The sequence below is a fragment of the Chiloscyllium punctatum genome, chromosome 5 (assembly GCF_047496795.1).
Source record: "Chiloscyllium punctatum isolate Juve2018m chromosome 5, sChiPun1.3, whole genome shotgun sequence".
Taxonomy (NCBI): domain Eukaryota; kingdom Metazoa; phylum Chordata; class Chondrichthyes; order Orectolobiformes; family Hemiscylliidae; genus Chiloscyllium; species Chiloscyllium punctatum.
This window is the reverse complement of record NC_092743.1, coordinates 145,622,996-145,650,811: the sequence shown is the minus strand read 5'-3', so window position 1 is coordinate 145,650,811 and position 27,816 is coordinate 145,622,996. Positions and strand designations below refer to the sequence as shown.

Genomic DNA, 27,816 nt, shown 5'->3' with positions numbered 1-27,816 from the left:
ATTTTGGATTTGGTTCTCGGCAATGCACCAGGACAGGTGTCAGATCTCACAGTGGGCGAACACTTTGGTGAAAGTGACCACAACTGCCTTACAGTTACCATATAGCCTTGGAAAGTGAATGGAGCAGTTACCCAGGGAAGATATTTAATTGGGGAAAAGGAAATTATAACGCTATCAGGACAGGAGTTGGGAAGTACAGACTGGGAGCAATTGTTCCCACCGAAAGGGGCACAGCAGACATGTGGAGACTATTTAAGGAGCAGTTGTGAGTGATGCACAAATTTGTTCCTCTGAGACAGGTAAGATGGGGTAAGATTAAAGGAACCTTGAATGATGAGAACAGAGGAACTTCTCGTCAAAAGGAAGAAGGCAGCTTATGTAAGGTGGAGGAAGCAAGGGTCTAGCACAGCTTTAGAGGATTTACAGGCTTGCTAGAAAGGGGCTCAGAAATGGGCTGAGGAGAGCCAGGAGGGGCACGAAAAAGGCTTGGCAAGAAGGATCAGGGAGAGACCAGAGGCATTTCACTCATACGTGAGGAATAAGAGAATGATCAGGGAGAAGGTAGGGCCGGTCAGGGATAGTGGAGAGAACTTGTGCATGGAGTCTGAGCAGATAGGGGAAGCCCTAAATGAGTTTTTGGCTTCGGTTTTCACCAAGGAACTTGTTGTAAATGAAAACTTTGAGGAGCTGGGATACAGTCTTGAACAGATCAAGATTGATGAAGATGATGTGCTCGAAATTTTGGAAAACATTAAGATTGATAAGTCCCCAGGGCCAGACCAGATTTATCCTTGGCTGCTCCGGGAAGCGAGAAAGGAGGTTGCTAAGCCGCTGGTGAGGATCTTTGCCTCCTCACTCTCCACGGGAGTCGTACCAGAGGATTGGAAGGAGGCGAATGTTGTTCCACTTTTGAAAAAGGGTAATAGGGAAATCCCTGGCAACTACAGACCAGTCAGTCTCACGTCTGTGGTCCGCAAAGTTTTGGAAAGAATTCTGAGGGAATTGATTTATGACTATTTGGCAAAGCATAGTGTGATTAAAGACAGTCAGCATGGCTTTGTGAGGGGCAGGTCATGCCTCACAAATCTTATTGAGTTCTTTGAAGAGATGTCAAGACAGGTCGACGACGGTCGAGCAGTGGATGTGGTGTATATGGATTTCAGCAAGGCATTTGATAGGGTTTCCCATGGTAGCTTATTCATAAAGTCAGGAAGTATGGGATACAGGGAGATTTGGCTATCTGGTTTCAGAATTGGCTGGCTGACAGAAGACAGAGAGTGGTTGTAGATGGAAAGTATTCTGCCTGGAGGTCAGTGTTGAGTGGGGGCCCGCAGGGCTCTGTTCTTGGGTCTCTGCTCTTTGTAGTTTTTATAAATGACTTGGATGAGGATGTTGAGAGGTAGATTAGTAAATTTGCAGATGAGACAAAGGTTGGAGGTGTTGTCGATAGTATAGAGGGCTCCTGAAGGGCGACATAGACAGGATGCAGAGCTGGGCTGAGAAATGGCAGTTGGAGTTCAACCTGAATAAATGCGAAGTGATGTATTTTGGAAGGTCGAACTCAAATGCTGAATATAGGATTAAAGACAGGATTCTTGGCAGAGTGGAGGAACAGAGGGATCTGGGTGTGCAAATACATAGATCCCTCAAAGTTGCCACCCAAATGGATAGGGAAAAAGTGAGGACTGTAGATGCTGGGGATCAGAGCTTAAAAATGTGTTGCTGGAAAAGCGCAGCAGGTCAGGCAGCATCAAAGGAGAAGGAGAATTGACGTTTCGGGCATAAGCCCTTCTTCAGGAATGAGGAGGGTGTGCCAAGCAGGCTAAGATAAAAGGTAGGGAGGGGCGTTGGGAATGCGATAGGTGGAAGGAGGTTAAGGTGAGGGTGATAGGCCGGAGAGGGGATAGGGGCGGAGAAGTCGGGAAGAAGATTGCAGGTCAAGAAGGTGGTGCTGAGTCCGAGGGTTGGGACTGAGAAAAGGTTGGGGGAGGGGAAATGAGGAAGCTGGAGAAATCTGCATTCATCCCTTGTGGTTGGTGGGTTCCTAGGTGGAAGGTGAGGCACTCTTCCTCCAGGTGTCGTGTTGCCATGGTCTGGCGATGGAGGAGGCCAAGGATCTGCATGTCCTTGGTGGAGTGGGAGGGGGAGTTAAAGTGTTCAGCCACGGGGCGGTTGGGTTGGTTGGTGCGGGTGTCCCAGAGGTGTTCTCTGAAACGTTCCGCAAGTAGGCGGCCTGTCTCCCCAATGTATAGAGGGCCACATTGGGAGACATTCCCAATGCCCCTCCCTACCTTTTATCTTAGCCTGCTTGACACACCCTCCTCATTCCTGAAGAAGAGCTTATGCCCGAAACGTTGATTCTCCTTCTCCTTTGATGCTGCCTGATCTGCTGCGCTTTTCCAGCACCACCGTTTTAAGTTCAAAACCCAAGTGGATAGCGTTGTTAAGAAAGCATATGGTGTTTTGGCTTTCATTAATAGGGGTATTGAGTTTAAGAGCTGTGAGGTTTTGCTGCAGCTCTACAAGTCCCTGGTGAGACCACACTTGGAATATTGTGTCCAGGTCTGGTCACCCTACTATAGGAAAGATACAGAGGCTTTGGAGAGGGTGCAAAGAAGGTTTACTAGGATGCTGCCTGGACTGGAGGGCTTGCTTTATGAAGAAAAGTTGAATAAGCTCAGACTTTTCTCTCTGGAGAGGAGGAAGAGAGGAGACCTGACCGAGGTGTACAAAATAATGAGTGGGAATAGATAGAGTCAATAGCCAAAGACTTTTCCCCAGGGCAGTATTGACTGGTACGAGAAGTCATCGTTTGAAGATATTAGGAGGAAGGTATAAAGGAGACATCAGAGATAGGTTTTTTACGCAGAGAGTTGTGAATGCATGGAATGCATTGCCAGCTGTGGTGGTGGAAGTGAAATCATTGGGGACATTTAAGCGACTGCTGGACATGCACATGGAGAGCAGTGAGTTGAGGGGTGCATAAGTTAAGTTACTATATTTTACATTAAGATTAAACCTCGGCACAACATCGTGGGCCTATGGGTCTGTTCCGTGCTGTACTTTTCTATGCTCTATTTACTTGCGTTCTCGACACTCTGAAACTAGCTATTAGTAATCTCAGAATTTACCGTCCAGCCTGATTTTAAGTATAGTGCAATACAGAAAATATATGTTAAAGTTTATTTTTCTGTACTATTAATTTTTACGTTTTGAGTAAAAGTTGAGTCTTCGATTTCCTGTGATATTGCATTGGTACAATGCCAATGTTTGAGTGACCTCATACATGAAACACAAAACATTAGCATGCAAACACAGCAAGTAATTAGGAAGACAAATGAATGTGGACCTTTATATCAAAGGAAATGAAAATTAAATGGAGCTTGCTTTAACTTACAAGGCATTATCGAAATTATTGTCCATAAATTTGGTCTCCTTATTTAAAGAAGAATGTACTTGCATTGGAGGCAGTTAAAAGATTTACTGGGTTTGATTTCTGGGATGAAGCTCTTATTAGGATTGGTTGAGCAAATATTAATCAGAATGTAGAAGAATGAGAAGTGATTTTAGAGAAGCAAATAAGATTCTTAGAAGGCTTAACAAGGTAGATATTGAGAGTGTGTTTCCCTGTATGGTAAACAATTTAATTCAGGATATGAATTCACTCATTTAAGGCAGGGATAAATTATCTCTATTTTTGAAATTCTCTGAGCTGTGGAGGCTGAGTCATTGGACATACTGATCTAAATTAGATAGATTTTTGAACTATAGTGGAGTTAGGAATTTGTGGAACAGATGGGAAAGTGAGTTTGAGATCAAAATCCAATCAGCTATTTTATTACTGACTGTCACAGCACGTCTAAGGGGGCACCCGGCCTACTCCTGCCCTTTTATATTTTTGAGGCCAAAGACTGTAGTCATGACATTTAACTTCTATACATGTACATACATTTCTTTCCTACTCCCTTTGGATGTACATTTATCTGCATTTGTCACCATTTTTTGCATGATATTAAGTTATGGATGAATCAGAAATTTTACAACTGGACATCAGGTAGATGAATCACAATATTTGATCTCAACTGAAATTTCTGCATCTTCGCTTTTGATTGTATTTTCTAGTTTGCTTTCCTACTCGTGTTGAATGGTATAGCTAACAAACTCAGCATTCTGTTAGACATGGATCTGAGTTTCAGACTTGATATGTTATAGATTATCAAGGTTGCTTTTCCATCTCTGCCAAGTTATTTACCTCCATCCTAAGTTAGCAGTACTGCTACTATAACACACACAAATGGGAACATTCTTCAGTCACTTCCAGACCGCAACTGTCAATAAATTTCAAATTGTCCAAAATTCTACCAGTGCATTCTTGACCTCATTTGCCTGTCACTTTAGTCTCACATCACCTACATAACCACAGTAGATTGAATGTACAATCCTAATTTTCAACTACACAGTTTCCTCTTGCTTTATAGTAATTTATGTGTTCTCTAGAGTTTTGTACTTCCCCTGCTGTGTTCAGCATTTAATTGCAAACTTTTCAGCTGCCTCTCTCAAATCCATGGAAATCTCTCCCTAACCCTTTGCGCCTTCTATCTCACTTCTGAAAGCGCATCTTCTTGAACAAACCTTTGGTCACTTCTAACCTTTTTGCAAAGGTTTGTTGTGAAACTGTGGGAATCAATTTCTACATTACATTTCTACATTCTACAATTAGAGGTATTTCATCCTCTATGTTATAAGGCTTTCTTTCATTTACCTTTATGGAAAATGCTTCAAGGCAAAATGAGAAATCGGGAAATTTGGAGGGTCAGGTAGAAGAAAGAAATGCATACAATTTAATATTCATTTGCAGAGGAGCTGACTAAAGGTGTTTTTTGTGCTTGGTTTGTTTTGTTATTTCACTGTTTGCTTTTTTTAAAATATGAATTTGAGATTCCAGAGTAGACTGTACAGATTTTTTGCAACAAATAATTATTACAATTCAAATTAATTCTTTGCAAGTGAAGCATTTTCAAATGTTTGGGAGATGTAAGGTATTGCTTGATTGACATTTGTGTATCCTTGTAACGCTTCATTTTTTTTACCTTAAAAGTTTCTGTGATCACATCTGACATTTTTAGAAGAAATATAGGAGTTAATTATAGATGAAAATAAGGAGACATGAACATGGCAGGTTTTTAAAACTGTTATTCATCTGCTGCTGTTTTGCTTGAAGTACAATATTTGATCTTATATTTAAAATAAATCCATGAAGGTTCCCTGGTGAAACATTCATGTGGGTGACCTACTGTAAAGCTTCTGTCAATACTTTTGCAACACTGCAGTGTTCAAGAGTATAACAATTTATCATTGGTAGTCATTTATCTCCTTGTTTTCCACCTCCCATTTCTGTTATTTCAAGTGCAATGCTTTCTAGACCATTTCCTAATGTGACCTATTTAAAATGCTGTAGATTTTGCATGATCCCTGGAGTGAACATTTGTGGGGATATGAGAGCAGTTGAGCTGGTGTGGGTGTAGGGTACCTTTTTTTTTGCAGCAGAAACTGGGTTGCAAAGAAGCCTTCTAAATCTTAGCAACCCCAGGATTGCTAGTGCTGCCTCAGAGCTAGCAACCCCAAAATCTCTTCTCACAACCGTGCTTGTGGTTATCACCCAGACTTTGAGAAGCCTGCTGTGTAGGATCCAACCAAATTGAAAATCATTGATATCAACTAAGTGATAGAATTTTTTATATTAAAATCAGATGCAAAGCCAGGAAGATTCACAAAATTCTCTGCTCTGTATGTCCAAATGTGACTTTAATACAAGGATTTACTGTAGTTTTTACCTTGAGCACATTCAGTGAAATCATTTTATCATCAACTTGTAACGTGTTTTCAGAAAGTCTATTAGTCATTCAAAATGGTTCTCCTCAATTTGAAACTGTTTATATATAAGCAATTTGTCCAAACAGCACTGAATGTACACATTGTAGTGATATTTTAGTGTTTTGTTGTACCTGAAATGTATGTTTAGATGAATTTTGAAATTTTGCATAAGTTTTTCATTTAGTGTAAGGAACGTGAATGCAGAGTTTTCATGTTTGTTCTATCCATTGATTTCAGAAACATCTATGCACAATATTGTTTAGAGGCTTACAAATTTTGAAGAGCATTTCTGAAAAATGATTTTTATCCCATTTTCTTATGTAGCTTGCACTGGCTAAATGTTATGAGAACGAGGGTGACGATCAACTTATTCAACATGAATCACCAATGTTTAGTAATGCTACTAATTGCAAACCTGTGGTTCGCAGGTAAGAAACAACAGAAGTACTTTGAAGTTTACCTTTTCTGTTTAAAACTTTGATCTTATAAATTTTAGTTAGGAACATTTGCAGTCCCTTGTTGGTTTGAGTTTTCTAAGTTCACTGGAGCAGTCAGTTTCTACATGTACAATTACATGCCAACCAGCACTGTCTCATTCTGAAAAAGAAGCCATCCAGATTTGAATGGTGCCTAGATGTAAGTTTTGGCCAAACCACCAATTTGGTATCAATCCAATTACAGATAATTTACCATCAAATATACTTTCAAAACTTAAGACCACTTTTGTGATGTGATTAAGAAAGTCTTTCTCAGCTGTTTAATTCCATCACTTTTGTGAGACATTGACCCCAATCTTATTGTGTCATTCAATAGCTCAATTTATCATGAATAGAAGTGTCCCCATCCTAAACTTAAGGTGACCTGATTGTTTCAGTAACACGTTTCATTTATGATACATATAAACCTCAGGGTCATTTTCAAATTGTGATGTTGATATAGTTTCTAAACAGCTGAGGTTTTGAATTGCATATGTATGGGAATGAATTATGAGGTTGAAAGTTAATAAAGTGAGTTGCCTGTTGTCCGAAACTCTTCAGAATGGTTATTGGTGTTTTCCTCCCCTCAGAAAAATCAGATAGATTTTATATTCTCAAATTCTTCAAGTGACATGTTTATTCAGTTTTAAACAGTATGTGGCCAATGCTTTTGGTGCTTTTCATATCCTTCACATGACCATCTTAACAGGTTATCAATTTGATTACTATTTTATACATTTTTAGCTTGGTGACCAGAATTTTGCACAGAAATCCATGTGTGTTTTATAAGTTACTTGTCCAGTTTGATTCACCCCTTCGGGGATTTCTGTTCTTTTCCTCTTACTGTACAGCCGAATTTCAATTTAGCTTTTCTCTTTGCTGCCTCTGTTCTGTTGATGTTACTGCTATCAAGCAATACCACAAAAACCCTCTCATTTGTTGTATCATAAATCATGGTTAATTTTCTTTAGATTGCTCCTTCGTATGCATTTGTCAAAATAAAATGTCATTTACAAGTCAGCAGCTCACCTTCCCAATTATGGGATTCTTGTATTTGGTCCATCTCTGTTATTGCTTAACCCCTACCTCTAAACACTATTTAGCCATAGTTGTATATTTATTATATTTGACAGCCGAATTACACTCTGGAGGCCGGAAGCATGTTTCCGTTGATGGGTGAGTCCCTAAACAGAGGACGCAGCTTAACAATAAGGGGTAGGCCATTTAGGACAGAGATGAGGAGAAACTACTTCACCCAGAGAGTGGTGGGTGTGTGGAATGCTCTGCCCCAGAGGGCAGTGGAGGCCCTGTCTCTGGATTCATTTAAGAAAGAGTTGGATAGAGCTCTCAAGGATAGTGGAATCAAGGGTTATGGAGATAAGGCAGGAACAGGATACTGTTTGAGGATGATCAGCCATGATCATATGAATGGTGGTGCAGGCTCAAAGGGCAGAATGGCCTACTCCTGCACCTATTGTCTATTGTCTATATCTGCCCTTGCACATTTTCTCCATGATTGCAATTTAAGGTCTACGTCAACTGCCTTTCTTGTTTCTGTGTATGGTCTTTGTGCTCAAGTAGAGACAGAAGACATTTAAAAATATTCAGCAAAAAAAGATGCTAACAACTGAGATCATTTTTTAAAAGATATCCTTCATGGGATATGATCTTTGCTGACAAGACTGGCGTTTGTTGGCCATCCCTAATTGCCCCTTGATCTGAGTGGTTTGCCAGGTTATTTCAAATAGTAGTTAATAGTCAAACACGTGGCTGTAAGTCTTAACTGCATATAGGCAGATCAAGTCAGAATGGCAAATTTCCCTCCCTAAAGGATATTGGTGAACTAGGTAGGCTTTTTTTTAATGAGAATTGATGATAATTGTCATGTTTACCATCATTGAGATTAGCTTTCAATTCAAGATTTATTAACTGAATTTAAATTCCACCAAATTTAAACCCATATTCCCAGGGACATGGGCATCATTGGATAGACAGCATTTATTGCTTGTCACTCACTGCCCTTGAATTGAGTGGCTTACTAAGCCATTTCAGAGGGCATTCCTGTGGACCTGGAGTCACAAGTGGAACTGGTGAGGACGGCATTTCCTTCCCTGAAAGACGTTAGTGAGCCAGAGGGGTTTTTCCTGACAATCCGCTTTGGTTTCATGGTCATCAGATTTATGTTTATTTGATTTCAGATTTGAACCCAGGTCCCCAGAACATTGTCTGAGTTTCTGGGTTAATAGTCTAGTTAGTGATAATGCTGCTAAGCCATCACCTCTCAGTCCCATTACAATACCGTCAATTAAAGTTATTCACTTGAGCTGGGGTCCATCTATCATATCATTATGTTATAAATGGTAACCTCCTAAAATTTCAGAATGTATCAATAATAATTGATGCATTTATATAGCAGCTTTAATTTGGAGAAAAATTCCAAAGTATATTGTGAATATGTCATCAGATAAAAACAGACACTCAACCAGAGTGGAGCAGATGGATGATGGAGTGACTTTGAGGTTGGTGTTAAGGTGGATTTTAAGGATGTTTCTAAAGGGAGAAGAGGAAAAGATGGATATACTGTGATGCAGAGGGCAAGAATCTCATACTTTAGAGCCCAAGCAGCAGACAGCATGATTGCACACGTTATCAGTTTTATGAACATTCTTAACTTTTTAATTTATTTCGTATAAAATTTTGGCTGCACATTAATTACTGAGCATTATTCTAAGTAGAATTTGGAAATTTGCACTTTGATTGTTTAAATCTTTCTTTCTAATAATTCTAACTTTTTTTTCCTCTTATCTAGCACTGGTGCTTCCAGAATATCATCCTTGCAAGACCTGAAGAAGGATCAACAAAGTAACAGCTCAGCTGATGAGGGTCAACGGTAAGGACTTCCCAAGTTTCCAGCAGACTAAAAGCAGCTCCAACTTGATAACAGCATCAAGATAACCTTGAGATCAAATAGCGAATAGCCCCTGCATAATCTGAATTATTCATTAAGTAGAGATCATTCTTCATTTTCCATGAAGTTAATCAACTGTTGGATATCCAGTTTGTGGAACTGGTCTCTATGGATCTAACAAATAGAAGTAACAGAATTGTAATTGAACCTGTATTAATATTTTTAACACAGGGCTGCAGGAACTGTTTCATACACAAAACACAGTTACAATCAAATTGTTCATGTAATGCCTTAAATTTCAAAGATAGCAATGTTGAGAAAATACCATATTTAGCAAAACCATAACCTGTCTATACGAATCAGTGGCAAAATCGTCTCGCAACAAACAATATCTGAGCCATTATTATTACTGGTTGCAGTCTATCAGAACTCCAATTTACTCTTAAACCATGATGTGTTACCCAGTAAAGCAGCAGCAACTATATATAAACAGCTATCGCCTACCTTCCCTTCAACCAAAGTTACAGAATCCATAGCTGAATTCACAGAGGAGAATGAGGCCTGGGGTAGGTCAGCCATAATCTCGTGGAATAGTGGACAGGCTTGAGTGGTTGAATATCCTGCTTCTATTTCTAATGTCCTTACCACTATGGGCCACAAAAACAAAATCAGTTATATGCCCACACCATCTAGTCTGGAAGGAAAGTTTATCATTAAGTTGTGGAGAAAGAGCACATGACAGTGTTCAAGGAAGAAAGGGTCTTCTCCCAACATCCATCCTCCCTTAACCAAGATTTCCTAAGTCATATTAACTAGCCTTTTATTTCTTTGCTATTTACATTACCTTAGTGGGTACAAATTGTGTGCTGTAGTATTCTATTCATTAAAATGTTTACAATTCAAAAGAATAAGTTGCAAAATCTTTATGAAATCTTCAAGGTAGAAGGAACTATACAATTACACAAGACTTCCAAAAAAACAGTCTTCCTTTTTTCTTGTTTGGCTAAGTTGTAAAGCAGGCAATGCAATTATCCCCTAAAGCATTATTGCAGCTGTTTAGGTACCTTTCAATGTTTGTATTTTGTAGAATACGTCACTTCCATGATCAGTAACTAAGTTGAACTTACAAACAATGAAGCATCTTTTTTTCCGTGATGTGTTATTTCATGGAGTACCCTGCAATGAATCTGTATGCTAACAAGATGTACACTTCCTCTTTGCTTAGAGAGCAAAAATGAATGTGATAAATGTAATACTGACATGTTAGTGTACTTTGTTTTGTTTATAAGGTAAAACACTGGTTTCACTCACTGCATATTAATTTTTTAAGCTTCTATGCAGGTGGTTCTGAACACAGTGGCCAGCAGATAGTTGGACCACCAAAGAAAAAGAATCTAAATGAAATTGTAGATGATCTTTTTAAAGGAGCTAAAGAACATGGGGCGGTTCCAGTTGAGCACTGGACAGGAGAGGCAAACAGAGCTTTGGTAAGTGAACATAGGATTGCCTGATCTGTAGAACCATTGTGAATTCAGCATTCTCAATGGTTTTAGGATATAACAAAAGCATTTGATAGCTTTACAGGTGAAAATGAAGGAATGGGTGGATAAATATTCAACAATTAGAATGTTTTAAGTAACAATGAACAAATGGAAGTGTTGCCTTTGCAAGATTAAACCTGTGTAAATAAAATTCACATGTATGTAAAAAATTGTTAGAAGAGTTAGTAAAAGTTCAAATGCATAAATCACCAAAACCAAGTATACGAGTAATCGAGAACACAAATGGAATGTTCAAAGGGAATAAAGTATAAAAGCAAGAAAGTCTTGGTAAAACACCAGTTAGAACACACCTGGAATACTGTGTACAATTTTGGTACCCTTGTCTAAGAAAAGTTCTACTGGCAGTGGGAGAGTCAGAGAAGATTCACTGGGTTGATCCCAGGTACAGAGGGATTTTCTTATGAGAAGAGGTAAAAACAATGACTGCAGATGCTGGAAAGAAAATACTGGATTAGTGGTGCTGGAAGAGCACAGCAGTTCAGGCAGCATCCAATGAAAGATTTCGCTGCTTTTTGGATGCTGCCTGAACTGCTGTGCTCTTCCAGCACCACTAATCCAGTATTATGAGAAGAGGTGCTGAGTCCCCCAAAACTGGGCTTCAGTTTACTCTGAAAAAAGATCTTATGAGCAAAAAAAGCAAGCAAAAATACCTCTTCCTCTCTGCACCAAATTTGATTTGATTTATTATTGTGACATTTCTCTGAGAAACAGTGAAAAGAGGCCTGTACTCATGAGTGTTTAGGAAAATAACAGGCGATTTTATTGAAACATCCAAGATTCTTGGGGACTTGACAGGTGCAGTGATCTTGCTTTCCTCTGTGCGAGCGTCTAGGACCAGAGGGTAAAATCTCACAGTAAGGGGGTGGGTTCTAGTTAGGACAGAGGTAGTGAGGAATTTCTTCCCTGAGAGTAGGGAATCAGTGTAATTCTTTACCGCAAAGATTTTTAATCAGTTAGGGAGTTGAAGGTTATAGGTAAAAGGCAGAAAAGTGGAGTTCAGGATTGTCAAGTGAATGGTAGAGGAGACTCGATGTACTGAAAAGCCTAATTCTGCTCCTATGTTTTATGGCCTTGGAGCATAACAAATAGGTGCAGGAGTAGGCCATTCACTCCTTCGAACCATTCAATATGACCATGGCTGATCATGCAGTCTCATTGTCCCATTCCTGCCCTTTCTCCATACCCCTTGATCCCTTCAGCGGCAAAGCCCAGATCCAGCTCCATCTTGAATATATCGAATGAACTCGTCCCAATGCTTTCCTATGGGAAAGAATTCTACAGGTTCGCAAGTCTCTGAGTGAAAAAATCTTCCTCATCTCAGTTCTGAATGGCTTACCCCTTATCCTTAGACTGGGACCCCTTCTTCAGTACTTCCCCAACATCGGGAACATTCTTCCCACTTCTAGTCTGTCCAGTCCCATCAAGATTTTACATATTTCTACGAGATTCCCCCCCATCATTCTTCTAAATTCCAGCCTTAATGTTGAGTGTTAAAGAATGCACCAACTGCATTGCAGATTCAAGTCATAACTGAGGTTCCATAATATATAGGAGCAAGATATGTTCCCAAGATGACCAATTCCACCTCAGAAAGTCTCAGGTGGCCGCCTCCTTCCATGATCACAACTTCCCTCCAGCACATCTCCACTTCACGCACCACCACCCTTGAACCCCACCCCTCCCAATGCACTGATGTGAGACTCACCAGTCTACAGTTTGCTGGATTATCTATATTTCCCTCCTTGAACAGTGGAACAACATTAGCTACTTGGCAGTTCTCAGGGTCCTCTCCTGTAGCTAGCGAGGATACAAAGATTAGATTAGATTATTTTAGTTACAGTGTAGAAACAGGCCCTTCGGCCTAACAAGTCCACACCGACCCGCCGAAGCGCAACCCAACCAGACCCATTCTCCTACATTTACCCCTAACACTAAGGGCAATTTTAGCTTGGCCAATTCAACTAACCTGCACAGGTCCCAGCAATCTCCTCTCTTGCCTCTCTCAGTAACCTGGACTAGATATCATTGAGCTCTGGGGACGTATCCACCGTAGGCTCTTCAAGAGACCCAACATTGCTACTTTCTTGATTTTAAAATGCCCTAGCATATTAGCATAGAGATATACAACATGGAAACAGACCCTTCAGTCCAACTCAACCATGCCAACCGGATATCCAAACCTAGTCTAGTCCCATTTGATCTAATCTAATCATTTGCCAGCATTTGGTCCATATATCTCTAAACCCTTCCTATTCATATACCCACCCAGATGCCTTTTAAATGCTGCAGTTGTACCAGCCTCCACCACTTCCTCAGGCAACTCATTCCATACACGCACCACCCTCTGCGTGTGAAGGTTGCCCCTTAGGTCCCTTTTATATCCTTCCCCTCTCACCCTAAACCTATACCCTCTAGTTCTGGGACACCCTCATCCCAGGGAAAAGACTTTGTCTATTTATCCTATTTTTGCCCCTCATGATTTTATAAACATAGAACATAGAACATAGAAGAATACAGCGCAGTACAGGCCCTTCGGCCCTCGATGTTGCGCCGATCAAAGCCCACCTAACCTACACTAACCCACTATCCTCCATATACCTATCCAATGCCCGCTTAAATACCCATAAAGAGGGAGAGTCCACTACTGCTACTGGCAGGGCTTTCCATGAACTTACGACTCGCTGAGTGAAGAACCTACCCCTAACATCAGTCCTATATCTACCCCCCCTTAATTTAAAGCTATGCCCCCTTGTAATAGCTGACTCCATACGTGGAAAAAGGTTCTCACTGTCAACCCTATCTAACCCCCTTATCATCTTGTACACCTCTATCAAATCACCCCTAAACCTTCTTTTCTCCAAAGAAAACAACCCCAAGTGCCTCAGCCTTTCCTCATAGGATCTTCCTACCATACCAGGCAACATCCTGGTAAACTTCCTCTGCACCCGTTCCAGTGCCTCCACATCCTTCCTATAGTATGGCGACCAAAACTGCACACAATATTCCAGATGCGGCCGCACCAGAGTCTTATACAACTGCAGCATGACCTCAGGACTCCGGAACTCAATTCCTCTACCAATAAAAGCCAGTACGCCATATGCCTTCTTCACTGCACTATTTACCTGGGTGGCAACTTTCAGAGATCTGTGTACATGGACACCAAGATCCCTCTGCTCTTCCACACTACCAAGTAGTCTACCATTAGCCCAGTAATCCATCTTTTTATTACTCTTACCAAAGTGAATCACTTCACACTTAGCTACATTGAACTCCATTTGCCACCTTTCTGCCCAGCTCTGCAGCTTCTCTATATCCCGCTGTAACCTGCCATATCCTTCCTCACTGTCTACAACTCCTCTATAAGGTCACCCCTCAGCCTCCGATGCTCGATGGAAAACAGCCTCAGCCTGTTCAGCTTGTCCTGAGAGTTTGAATCCTCCAACCCTGGCAACATCCTTGTAAATCTTTTCTGAACCCTTTCAAGTTACACAACATCCTTCCGATAGGAAGGAGACCAGAATTGCATGCAATATTCCAAACGTGGCCTAACCAATGTCCTGTACAGCCACAGCATGACTTCCCAACTCCTATACTCAATGTTCTGACCAATAAAGGAAAGCATACCAAACACCTATCTACTTGCGACTCTACTTTTAAGGAGCTATGAATCTGTACTCCATGGTCTCTTTGTTCAGCAACACTCCCTCGGACCTGACCATTAAGTGGAAAAGTGCTGCTCTGATTTGCTTTTCCAAATACAGCACCTCCCATTTATCTAACTTAAACTCCATCTGCCACTCCTCAGCCCATTGGTCCATTTGATCAAGATCTCGTTGTACTCTGAGGTAACCTTCACTGTCCACTACACCTCCAATTTTAGTGTCATCTGCAAATTTACTAACTATACCTCCTATGTTCACATCCAAATCATTTATGTAAATGACAGAAAGTAGTGGACCCAGCACCAATCCTTGTGGCACTCCACTGGTCATAGGCCTCCAGTCTGCAAAGCAACCCACCACCACCCTCTGTGTTTTACCTTTTGAGCCAGTTCTGTATCCAAATGGCTAGTTGTTCCTGTATTGCATGAGATCTAATCTTGCGAACCAATTTCCCATGGGGAGCATTGTCAAACTCCTTACTGAAGCCCATATCGATCATGTCCACCACTCTGCCCTCATCAATCCTCTTTGTTACTTCAGAAAACTCAATCAAGTTCGTGGGACATAATTTTCCGCACAAAAAAAACCATGCTGACTACCACTAATCAGTCCATGCCTTTCCAAATACATGTAAATCCTGTCCCTCAGGATTCCCTCCAACAACTTACCCACCACTGACATCAGGCTCACTGGTCTATAGTTCCCTGGTTTGTCCTGACCACCTTTCTTAAATAGTGGTACCATGTTATCCAGTCTTCCGACACCTCACCTGTGACTATCAATGATACAAATATCTTAGCAAGGGGCCTAGCAATCACTTCCCTAGCTTCACACAGAGTTCTAATGTACACCTGATCAGGTCCTGGGGATTTATTCACTTTTATGCATTTCAAGACATCCAGCACCACCACCTCTGTAATATGGACATTTTGCAAAATGTCACCATCGATTTCCCCACATTCCATATCTTCCATGTCCTTCTCCACAGTAAACACTGATGCAAACTGCTGGTTTTGTATCTTCCCTATCTCCTGTGGCTCCACACATAGGCTGTCTTGCTGCCCTTGATAGGCCCTATTCTCTCCCTAGTTACTCTTTTGTCCTTAATATATTTATAAAATCTCTTTGGATTCTCCTTAACCCTGTTTGCCAAAGCTATCTCGTGTCCCCTTTTTGCCCTCCTGATCTCCCTCTTAAGTATACTCCTACTTCCTTTATACTCTTCTAATGATCCTCTTGATTGCTGTTGAAAATACCTGACATATGCTTCCTTTCTTTTACCCAAACCCTCAATTTCTTTAGTCATCCAGTATTCCCTATACCTACCAGCCTTCTCTTTCACCCTAACAGGAAAATACTGTCTCTGGATTCTGGTTATCTCATTTCAGAAGGCTTCCCATTTTCCAGCTGTCATTTTACCTGTGAACATCTGCCCCTAATCAGCTTTCAAAATTCTTGTCTAATACCATCAAAATTGGCCTCCCTCCAATTTAGAACTTCATATTTTAGATCTGGTCTATCCTTTTCCATCACTATTTTAAAACTAACAGAATTATGGTCTCTGGCCTCAAAAGTGTTCCCCCCGCTGACACCTCAGTCACCTGCCCTGCCTTATTTCCCAAGAGTAGGTCAAGTTTTGCACCTTCTCTTGGAGGTACCTTACATATTGAATCAAAAATATTTTCTTGTACACACTTAACAAATTCCTCTCCATCTAAACTCTTTAACACTATGGCAGTCCCAGTCTATGCTTGGAAAGTCAAAATCCCCTACCATAACCATCGTATTATTCTTACAGATAACTGAAATCACCTTACAAATTTTTTCTCAATTTCCCACTGACTATTAGGATGTCTATAATACAATCCCAATAAGGTTCTTATCCCTTTCTTAGTTCTCAGTTCCACCCAAATAACTTCCCTGGATGTATTTCCAGGAATATCCCCCCTCAGTACAGCTGTAATGCTATCCTTTATCAAAAATGCCACTCCCCCTCCTCTCTTGCCCCCCCTTTCTATCCTTCCTGTAGCATTTGTATCCTGGAACATTAAGCTGCCAGTCCTGTCCATCCCTGAGCCATGTTTCCGTAATTGCTATGATATCCCATGTTCCTAACCGTGCCCTGAGTTCATCTGCCTTCCCTATTAGGCCTCTTGCATTGAAATAAATAGTTTAATTTATTCAGTCCTATCTTGTTCCCTATTTTGACCCTGACTGTTTGACTTGCTCCTTTTCCTAACTGTACTAGTCTCAGATTGATGTCTTTCCTCACTAAAAAGCCTGGGTCCCAACAACACCCCCCACCCCCATTTGCTAGTTTAAATCCTCCCAAGCAGCTCCAGCAAATCTGCCTGCCAGTATATTAGTCTTCTTACAATTCAGGTGCAATCCGTCCCAATTAGCTGCATTTGGTCGATAGCCTACTGTGATTAGTATGGGAATACAGAGTTTAAACATCCAGAATAAGCATAAAAGGTGTCTTTAAAGTACTCAAGTTACAGTCCTTTTCCAACATGAATCTGCGCTTGTTGGGCTCCACAACATGAGGTAATGCTGTCACCACACTGGCCTATGTCTAGGACTCACTCTGCTCTCTCCCGGGCCCCATCCATGACTCAACTCACCTCCTTTCTGCAAGTAGGGTAGGCTAGTTTCAAAAGTTAAAAGTTGGGTTGGGTGGAGAAAAGCTGCTACAAAGAGGGGGAAAAAAAAACGAAAAGCAGAGGAGCTCCCACTGGAGCCTCTTACTCTACCGTCATCTTGTCTGATATATAAAGGTGTAAATGGAGCTTTGACTGGCAACATGTAGTTGATTGGTGTGTGTATATCATTACTTAGTTATTGATGACAAAGGCCTTCTGCCTGCCAACAACTGTACAATTGGTGCTTTGGTAGCAGAATAGTTTAGAGCTAGGAACAAGTTACGGAGGAGCCAGCTCATGCTTGTTGTCTTTTCTCTGCAGAAAAAGCTACTTTGAGCCTCAATAAATAATCAACAGATGCTGTGAATGGAGACCACAGATCTGCTTTCCCAGTTTTCCCCTTGTTCATAACACAATATTTTTAGCCCCTTTTGTGTTGTGTGTGGGTGCGTGCGTGTGTGTGTGGGTGGGGGTCATGGAGTTCAGAAGATGATTAGAGCTTTAATTAGGAGACTTATATGCCATTGGTTCATAGTTGTTTAAATGTAGATGGAGCCTCTTTACTTGTAATAAATAGTTTTTAAGTACAAAATTTAGTACATGCCTTCTGTCAGCCAGTATCTAAAAAGAGAATCCATATGCTATCTGAATTGGCATAATGTAATCAATGGGAACTGTGTTGTTAGTCCAGCAATGTGTCTTTTTTTAAAGGAATATGTAATTTAACCAAGATATTGTAGTTTTAAAGGAACAATTTAGGATCTCTCTTTACTGGCCTCTGGGCTTTACACTTGCCATAAATTATAGGGAGTGTTCCTGGTGGATAATCAATGCTGCCACATTACCCCATCTCCAAATCTTAAACCTATAGAACAGTAATATTCATTGTATAATCAAGCACAATACATGTGTATACAACAAGCAAAGCAGATGATGTACAACCGATGAAATGCTAGGATGTGAAATGACGTGTTCTGATTTTTCCCTTTGAATTTTGGGAGAAACGTTGGATGATATTGGACCACTTTTTAAAATATCTCTGAAAACATTCATGCTGTGGTAGTATGTTGATCAAAGATAAAGCCCTGAAGAGACTTTTGAAGTTGGGAGGTCTACGGGAAGGTGAATGAGTCTAGCAGAGGAATTCTGATCTGCACAAATAGATTGCCTGAGATTTCCACACCAGTAACAGATTATAGAGAGTCTAGATCCACAGCAAAGTCAATCAGCAGAATTGTGAGCAGGAGTGCAAACCTGGAGAATGAGGTCATGGAAGAATCTTAATAAGCACAAGAACTTTTAAACTGAAGTGTTGAGGTACAAACTCAGTGGAGGCAGTTGCGATGAACACATTGATCTTAGTTAACTGAGGTACATTGTATAGTTTGCATGATTTCCTTGCAAAGAAATCATGATAAATTAGCCCCATCTGATAAATTTTTGTTTTTAAATTTGTATATGATTTTACAACTGCTTGCCTGAGACCATTGAATTAAGAGATCTGCCCAGTGTGATACTTTAAGTAATGAAAATGATTCTGTAGAATTTGCCATCATTAATGCACCAAAATGGCAATAACTTTGGGACTCCACGCAGAACAATGCAAGAGGCCAGAAAATGCTATCACCAATGCTAGTCTTCTCTCACTGACCCTAACCCTAATCCTAACCCCATTGCATTTCCAAAGCAATAAGTAAGTTAATTAAAATTTTCACTTTTACACTGTTAGTCTTGCTGTAAAATCCTTTGGAAAATGTTGCACCTTGATGAGTGGGGTATACCTGGATTGTTAATAACATGATACGTTCATAATTACTGCAAAATATTTATATTAGCTTTACACGCATTTCAGATTTCTCCATTATGATAAAACAGTGCAATTTAAAGTTTTTTCTTAGATTACTTATAGTGTGGAAGCAGGTCCTTCGGCCCAACAAGTCCACACCGACCCACTGAAGCACGACCCGTCGAAGCACAACCCACCCAGACCTATTCCCCTATATTTACCCCTTCACCTAACACTACAGGCAATTTAGCATGGCCAATTCACCTGACCTGCACATTTTGGATTGTGGGAGGAAACCGGAGCACCCGGAGGAAACCCATGCAGACACAGGGAGAATGTGCAAACTCTACACACAGAATCACCTGAGGCGGGAATTGAACCCAAGTCTTTGGCGCTGTGAAGCAGCAGTGCTAAGTACTGAGCCACAGTGCCGTTTGTGTAAAAGTTTAGTTTCAGTTGTTACAACACTGGGTATACACTAATTTAAACCCGACACAGAAGCTCATCTCGTGCCCTAATCTGTTAAATTTCAAGAGGCAAAGAACTACCCCAGAGGCCACTATTTAAAGTAAAAATTAACAATTTTATTTGTTAAGTTCAAAAGAGAAGATTAAACAATTATTTACAACTCCTTTCTCTTAAACCTATCTTTTGCCTCCCACTCTACAACACTAGTCTGATAAAAATCCCTGATTAAGATTGACAAAAAAAATTCAAATTTCAAATCTAGTTAGTTGTTGAATCTTCTCTTTGTATCTTCCTCTGAAGATTTTCCTCTGTCGTCTTGTCTTCAGTATTTTGCTTCACAGGTCTTTCATGTGAACAGGTACCTTTCAGAGAACTATTTGGCTAACAGTCTATACTTGTTGGTCTTCTTGGCATTCGTCCCCCTAACTGTTCAAAATGCCCAGTTTTATACACAAAACATCGGATAATTTCATTGGTTTGATGTCATCCCAAACAGTAAAATTCAAATTTGATTAGATTTTGGTATCTGGGGCTTAACTTAAACTGATTGGCCGAACTTGAATTTTTGTTCCATTGCAACACAATCCCATTATTTGTTTCTACCAAATGTTACATTTTTAAATTGTTCAGGACACTCTGCTTTCAGTCAGGCCTTGCTAGCTACCTCTCTCTCTCTCTCTCTCTCTCTCTCAGATACAGGGCACCTCTACACCTTCATAACACTACCTTAATCTTACCTAATTAATTACTTTATTTTCTGAAAGTTTAAATTTAAAGTGAAGAGGTAAAGTATTTTTAACTTTGTGATTTGTGTCTGTGAAAACTTTTCAATGTGATTGACTCGTGATCTGCTTGTTAACATCACTAGTATTAAGAGCCTGGAAATCTGTTGACTTGGTGCCAGGTGTGAACTGCTGTTGAGTAGGGGGTAATACATTCCACAAGTATTCTCATGCACAGAAAGCCACAAATTTAATTATACTTTTATACTCGTCATGTTTAATGTAAATTTTTATGTAGCAAAATAATTAATTAGGTTTGATTAAGATAGAGGCAAAAATAATGTTGTGAGCAATTTTCTTTGAGATTAATAATTTCACTGTAGATTTCAAAAATAGGACAGTGTGAAATAAGGTGTTGTAGTTATTTTCTGGGTAAAACTTTTCTGAACAAATACAGCACAGTTCTTATAAATGTGCTAGTAAATCTATAAGATTTCCAATTTATTTTCTAGCCATTCACTGGTGGTGGATACCGTTTGGGAGCATCATCGCAGGAACAATCTGAATATGTGTTGAAAGATAAAAAACAAGATTCTAATCTCGATGTAAGTTTTGAATGTTAACATTCCATAAAGTAAGTTGGTGAAGGATAGGACCAGAGTCAACGTATATACAGTCTTATAGGTTTTTATTTACTGAGGTGTAAATTAGAGGCATCCACCTCCAAAGCCACCAATAATAATATCAATCTGTGCCTATTTAGAGACAGAAATGGATGCCCCGTTAAGGGACACCACTTGCTCGTAATGAAACATTATCCAAACGCAATTAACAGCAGGAGCTGAAGCTAAAAAACACGACTGTCTGCAGCAAAACTATTATTCCTTGCAAAAATTTCCATCTAGTCTTTTCCACCATTCAAGGGTTATGCCTGTGTTGTATGTGCCTACATTCGCTAAAACAATATCCATTATCTAAACCTGACTGTATATCCATCTCTCCTACCTTGCTTTCCATCTAATGTGTGAACAATGTCTTAATGAAAATGTAACAGTGCTTCTCCCACCAGATTGGGTATAGGGGAAAACTTGATGAAATCAAATGCCGTTCTGGTATTGAAGTGGGCACCATTGTATCATTGCTGTTATTCTGGGCTCCAGTGATGGAAGTGCCACCTGATAAGGATTACTGGTTAATCAGGCTCTCAGCTACACATGCTGCAGTGTACCAAAGGCTCAGGATCTTAAAGGGGTAAAGTTTATAGGAGAGTATGATTGAGTTAGGTCTAAGAAAAGGGCATTTCTACTGAGCAATCCCCCCCTTGCTCCATCATTGCCAGGCTCCTCTATCACCTCCACCCCTCTACCCCCAAGGGGACACTGGCAATCCTAATAGAAAAAGCCATGTGGCCTCCATTTATCTCTGAGCCACTAAATAACTGGGCTGAGTGACAATTGGTGTCAGTTAGCTCATATTGAACATAACTGACATCTACCACTGGTAGTGTGGAATCATGCCTCAGCCTATCAGGAGACTTAAGTACAGCCTGTCCCAGAATGAGGACATTTGACTCAGGCATTATGTTTCTTATTGTGATGAAATCTAGCCACTCTGGCTGACAGTTCTTCAGTCTGGTTGTTGAAGAGTTACCTGCTCCATACCCTGCGAAAGGCCCTATAGTGGACAGCATGCACAAACAGATCCTGGGGCTAGAATTTGTATCTGAATCTCCAGAAAACACAAGTTAGACCTGGTTGCAGAGCTTGTATCTGTTCTGTGGGGAAGCAATCGCTTATTGGGATTTTGGACCATAGGACCATAAAATATAGGAGCAGAATCAGGCCATTTGGCCCATTGAGTTTGCTTCACCATTTGACAGCAGCTGATATGTTTCTCAACCCCGTTCTCCCATCTTCTCTCCGTAACCTGTGATTCTCTGCCTAATCAAACTTACCCCAGCTTCCTCTAATTGACATGAGACAGGTTCTGGTCAGATGTTGAAGGGCAAATCAATTTGAGGGGAACAGCAGACTGTAATGGAAAGCAAGTAACAGAGAGGAAACTTGAAAATAGAAGTAGTCCTTCTCCAATCTCTTACATTTTAATCTTTTTTAATTTTTTTTTTACATTTTAGTTTTTAAACTAAAATCAAACATTACAGTCAGCAGCCAAGCCATTTGGGTGTGGTGGGTGTGGGGTGGATTTCTCCAGAGGAAGGCCTTTGGCAGCTTCTGCATCCAAGCAGAAGGTAAGGGTCTCGGTTATCAGGCACCTACTTTCAGGTACCTAAACTGAATTCCAGAATTGATTAAAAATCCCAGTTAACCTCCTTTAAGTCAACTTAGTTAGGCCCTTAACAAGGATAATTAGCTGCTCACTGCCCTGAACAAGAAACCCTGCCATGCCAGTTTGCAGAATGGAACTTTGAAACTTTGGGAAATCTAGCCCCAGTTACTGAAGTCTATACTGTAAAGCCAGCCAATCTCTGACAGCTGCCATCAAATCCAGGCATAAATGTTTTGTTTGTGTTCTAACGTTTGCTTTATCGTTAAAAGTTTCTGCTGCATTTCTTGTTGTAGGAAAAATTTGCTCTTCTCTCTGATGTTGTGTAGTTGAAATGGTGGCTGTCTTTTCCAACCTATAACTGAGACAGATTATAAAAGTAACTTGATAAAAAGAATGTATCGCGTTGGGACTTGGAGAATCGAATGTATTTAGGAGCCACATCATGTCTGTCATAAATATTTTTTACAGTACAATTTTTAATACAATCCAAAATGTTAGATGAATGAATTACAGGAACTTTGAATAATTTAATTATTTAATCTACTTAAAGGTTAAGTTACTAAACCTGTCATTTGCAAAGAAATGAATAGAAAAATAGATTTTATTCAATTGTTATTTGAGTAAATTTTACTGTGAAAGAAACCAAAGCTAATCCAAAATATTTTTGTGCTGTTTTCAAAGTAAAAATGATGTGGGGACTTCCTTTATTAGTTGTGTATTTATATGCGTGAAATAGGTTCAAATTTTGCTGAAACTATGGAAAAATGGCTTCAGTCTAGATGATGGAGAACTGCGTACCTACACAGACCCTGCAAACACTGAATTTTTAGAATCCATTAGCAGAGGGTAAGATTGTATTAATTCCACAATGCTAATTATTAATGGTAGTCCAACCTTTTGAATATTTTTCACAAATTTGCTGATGTTTTCAACAATGTATTACTTTGAGACAGTTTGAACATGGGACAGAGCTTTACTCCAAACAGAAATGTAATTCGTAAAATTTAAGAGTCTTTACTTTGCATATGTTATTTGTTTCTTGTGGGCATTGTTTGTATAAGTTTTGTTAAGTCTGCCACTGTCCATTATTGCATGTATTTGTCTCTCTTGTACAAATTAATTCTCATGGCTGTTTTATTTTCAACCCTGCTACTTTATACTTTTCCAAATACCTATCCCTTTCATCCTTCGTTTCTGACTCTTCTCCTTACCATCTTAATACCACTTCCCTACTTTTGTACTCCACACCTTCCATTTTCCCTTGTTGTGTTTCTTCCTCCTCAATCATTCTGTTCTAACTTTCCTGTTTCTTTGCTTGTGTCAATAGAACCTAAACCTGTTGCTTTACTGACATTTCAATTAATGTTGTGTTTCCTTCTGCACTCGTGCACACAGGGAGATTCCTGTTGAACTGCAAAAAATGGTTCATGGCAATCAAGTAAGTTTGGATATGGAGGATCACAGGAGTGAAGAATATTTAAAACACAAATTGAAATTCAAGGCATTTTCTGGAGATGGACAGAAATTGGGAAGGTAAGGATGAGCATTAAATGGGATGTCAGTCCATGTCACAGATTTGCTATTTGAAAATGTCCTCCAACCTTAAATAAATAAACCTTAAATTGCTTCCTGGATCTAAAGATGCCTACAACCTTATTGAAATTCGTCTTTGTAAAGGTATGAGTCATAGAATCATTGAATCCTATAACTTCTATGATATCAAGTAAGTAGCACATTCTGCTTGGTAAGTTCACCCTTCCTTCTAAAGATTGAAGCATTAGAAACTGTGCACTGTGCCCAAGGGACAACAGAAGGGTGGCCTTTGGATCAAAACTCAGGGGAAAAGTCAAGGTAACAAATATATCAGACTGAATTATTCCAATCAGCGAAGGTTTACAATATACTGCCTGTAAGTCAATCTGGATAAGAGTCAATTTTTAAGCAGAATGTCCTACTTATTTGATATCGCTTCTAACATTAAGAAGAATAAGAGAATGGTCAAAGAAAGAGTAGGGCCGATCAGGGATAGCATAGGGAATTTGGGTGTGGAGTGTGAGGAGGTAGGGGAAGTCCTAAATGAGTTTTTTGCTTCTGTCTTTATGAAAGAAACGAACTTTGTAGTGAATGAAACCTTTGAAGAGCAGGTGTGCATGTTGGAATGGATAGAGATAGAGGAAGCTGATGTGCTGAAAATTTTGTCAAACATTAAGATTGACAAGTCGCCAGGCCCAGACCAGATTTGTCCTCAGCTGCTTTGGGAAACGAGAAATGCAATTGCTTCGCCACTTGCGAAGATCTTTGCATCCTCGCTCTCCACTGGAGTCATGCCTCACAAACCTTATCAAGTTCTTTGAGGATGTGACTAGAAAAGTTGATGAGGGTCGAGCTGTGGATGTGATGTATATGGACTTCAGCAAGGCATTTGATAAGGTTCCCCATGGTAGGCTCATTCAGAAGGTCAGAAGGAATGGGATACAGGGGAACTTAGCTGTCTGGATACAGAATTGGCTGGCCAACAGAAGACAGCGAGTGGTAGTAGAAGGAAAATATTCTGCCTGGAAGTCTGTGGTGAGTGGTGTTCTATAGGGCTTTGTCCTTGGGCCTCTACTGTTTGTAATTTTTATTAATGACTTGGATGAGGGGATTGAAGGATGGGTCAGCAAGTTTGCAGATGACACAAAGGTTGGAGGTGTCGTTGACAGTATAGAGGACTGTTGTAGGCTGCAGTGGGACATTGACAGGATGCAGAGATGGGCTGAGAGGTGGCAGATGGAGTTCAACCTGGATAAATGCGAGGTGATGCATTTTGGAAGGTCGAATTTGAAAGCTGAGTACAGGATTAAGGATAGGATTCTTGGCAGTGTGGAGGAACACAGGGATCTTGGTGTGCAGGTACATAGATCCCTTAAAATGGCCACCCAAGTGGACAGGATTGTTAAGAAAGCATATGGTGTTTTGGCTTTCATTAACAGGGGGATTGAGTTTAAGAGTCGTGAGATATTGTTGCAGCTCTATAAAACTTTGGTTAGACCGCACTTGGAATACTGCACCCAGTTCTGGTCGCCCTATTATAGGAAAGATGTGGATGCTTTGGAGAGGGTTCAGAAGAGGTTTACCAGGATGCTGCCTGGACTGGAGGACTTATCTTATGAAGAGAGGTTGACTGAGCTCGGACTTTTTTCATTGGAGAAAAGGAGGAGGAGAGGGGACCTAATTGAGGTATACAGGATAATGAGAGGCATAGATAGAGTCGATAGCCAGAGACTATTTCCCAGGGCAGGAATGACTAACACGAGGGGTCATAGTTTTAAGCTGGTTGGAGGAAAGAATAGAGGGGATGTCAGAAACGGGTTCTTTACACAGAGAGTTGAGAGAGCATGGAATGCGTTGCCAGCAGCAGTTGTGGAGGCAAGGTCATTAGGGACATTTAAGAGACTCCTGGACATGCATATGGTCACAGAAATTTGAGGGTGCATACACGAGGATCAGTGGTTGGCACAACATCGTGGGCTGAAGGGCCTGTTCTGTGCTGTACTGTTCTATTATCCATTCTCACAACAGCTGACCATTCATTCATTCAGACATGTAATGTGGGCATCACTGGCAAGGTCAACACTATTGCTCATCCCTAATTATCATTGAGAGCGTGCTAGTGAATCACGTTCTGTGTGGTGAAAACACTATGCTGCCACAGTCCATATTGCTGTTGGATAGATGGACTTCCAGGATGTTGCCAATATATTTCCAAGTCGGTAAGACTTTAGGTGCTCATGGTTTTGTGCCTGTTGCCCCTGTCCTTTGAGTGTTAGAGGCTACAAATTTGGGAGGTACACTCAGAGGAATCTTAGTGACTTTCTTTTTGATAGTGAACTGCAGATATAGTGTGGAGAGAGTGAATGTTTGAGGTGGTAAGATTAACCTAAATCTCAGAATTGACAGTGTTCAGGGAGTAATTTCAGTGTTGAAAGTGCTTTAAATGGATTCATGCCTTGTTCCCAAATTGTAGCTGCACCAACAAACGTTTGTTAGTCATAAATATTTTGTTTTTATCCCTTTTGTATAGCCCGACTCCAACCATAGTTAGCACACCGTCTTCTCCTGAGGAAGAGTTCAAATATTTTGTTAATATTGTGGATATAAATGATTCTGAGCCAACTACCAATATTCAGGTCCGTCTAGCAGATGGAAGCCGTTTGGTGCAGAAGTTCAATCAAACTCATCGGTAAGATTTGACATGATTCTAACTTTGTGATGTTACCACAGTACCCCTTTTCATATGTTCACCTGCATCTGCAAGTGTACTCTTGGTATGCTACCCAATCTGTAATTAGTGGTAGGTAGGAATTAAGAATTGGGAGTTAATAATCTTGTGGATATTCATCTAGGATGCCATCTTTGCTGTCTGGCAATCAGATGCAGGGTTACAATGTATCAGTCCACATACCACCTGGAGAGGTATAAGATATAAACTCATAAACCATCAACATTTTGTGTCTAAAAGTGTGATTTCTTCCAAACTCTTAGGAGCTAGACAGTTAAACAAGGTTTAGTCAGGTATCTGTGAGCAAGATTCAAAATTTTAGACATGTTAAATGTTGAATTAGATTGAGGAACGTTAACACAAAGTACTACTAGGGAGAGAAAAACCTGGGTGTATTATGTTAATTTGAAATGACTGCTTCCACAGCAATGTATCATAGAATCATACAGAGTGGAAACAGGCCATTTGGCCCAACAAATCCACACCGACCTTCCAAATAGTAACCCTTCCAGACACATTTCCCTAACCTATTACTCTACATTTACCCCTAACTAATGCATCTAACCTATACATCCCTCAACACTATGGGTAATTTAGCATCACCAATTCACCTGACCTGTACATCTTTGGACTGTGGGAGGAAACTGGAGCACCCGGAGTAAACCCATATACACACGGGGTGAATGTGCAAACTCCACACCGACAGTCACCCAAAGCTGGAATCGAACCGGGTCCCTAGCGCTCTGAGGCAACAGTGCTAACCACAGACCTCACCACCAGGGATATATTTCCCTCCCCACCCCTTTCCGCCTTCCTCAAAGTCCATTCCCTCCGTGACTACCTGGTCAGGTCCACGCGCCGCCCCCCCCCCCCCCCCCCCCCCACCCTGACAACCCACCCTCCCATCCTGGCACCTTCCCCTGCCACTGCAGGAATTGCAAAACCTGCACCCACACCTCCTCCCTCACCTCCATCCAAGGCCGCAAAGAGCCTTCCAGATCCATCAAAGTTTTACCTGCACATCCACCAATATCATTTATTGCATCCATTGCTCCTGATGCGGTCTCCACTACATTGGGGAGACTGGACGCTTCCTAGCAAAGCGCTTTAGGGAACATCTCTGGGACACCCGCACCAATCAACCAAACCGCCCTGCGGCCCAACATTTC

At 40.6% G+C, this 27,816-nt stretch overlaps 1 protein-coding gene across 1 annotated transcript in view; it reads left to right on the top strand.

Moving 5' to 3' along the window:
• LOC140477522 (NSFL1 cofactor p47-like) overlaps window positions 1-27,816 on the top strand; it is a 37,745-nt gene that overhangs the window by 3,394 nt on the left and 6,535 nt on the right. The window contains exons 2-8 of the mRNA XM_072571594.1: window positions 6,199-6,302; window positions 9,160-9,240; window positions 10,589-10,745; window positions 20,613-20,705; window positions 23,123-23,232; window positions 23,782-23,919; window positions 26,450-26,608. Of these exons, the coding sequence (XP_072427695.1) occupies window positions 6,199-6,302; window positions 9,160-9,240; window positions 10,589-10,745; window positions 20,613-20,705; window positions 23,123-23,232; window positions 23,782-23,919; window positions 26,450-26,608 (842 nt within the window). The remainder of the gene's footprint in view (window positions 1-6,198; window positions 6,303-9,159; window positions 9,241-10,588; window positions 10,746-20,612; window positions 20,706-23,122; window positions 23,233-23,781; window positions 23,920-26,449; window positions 26,609-27,816) is intronic.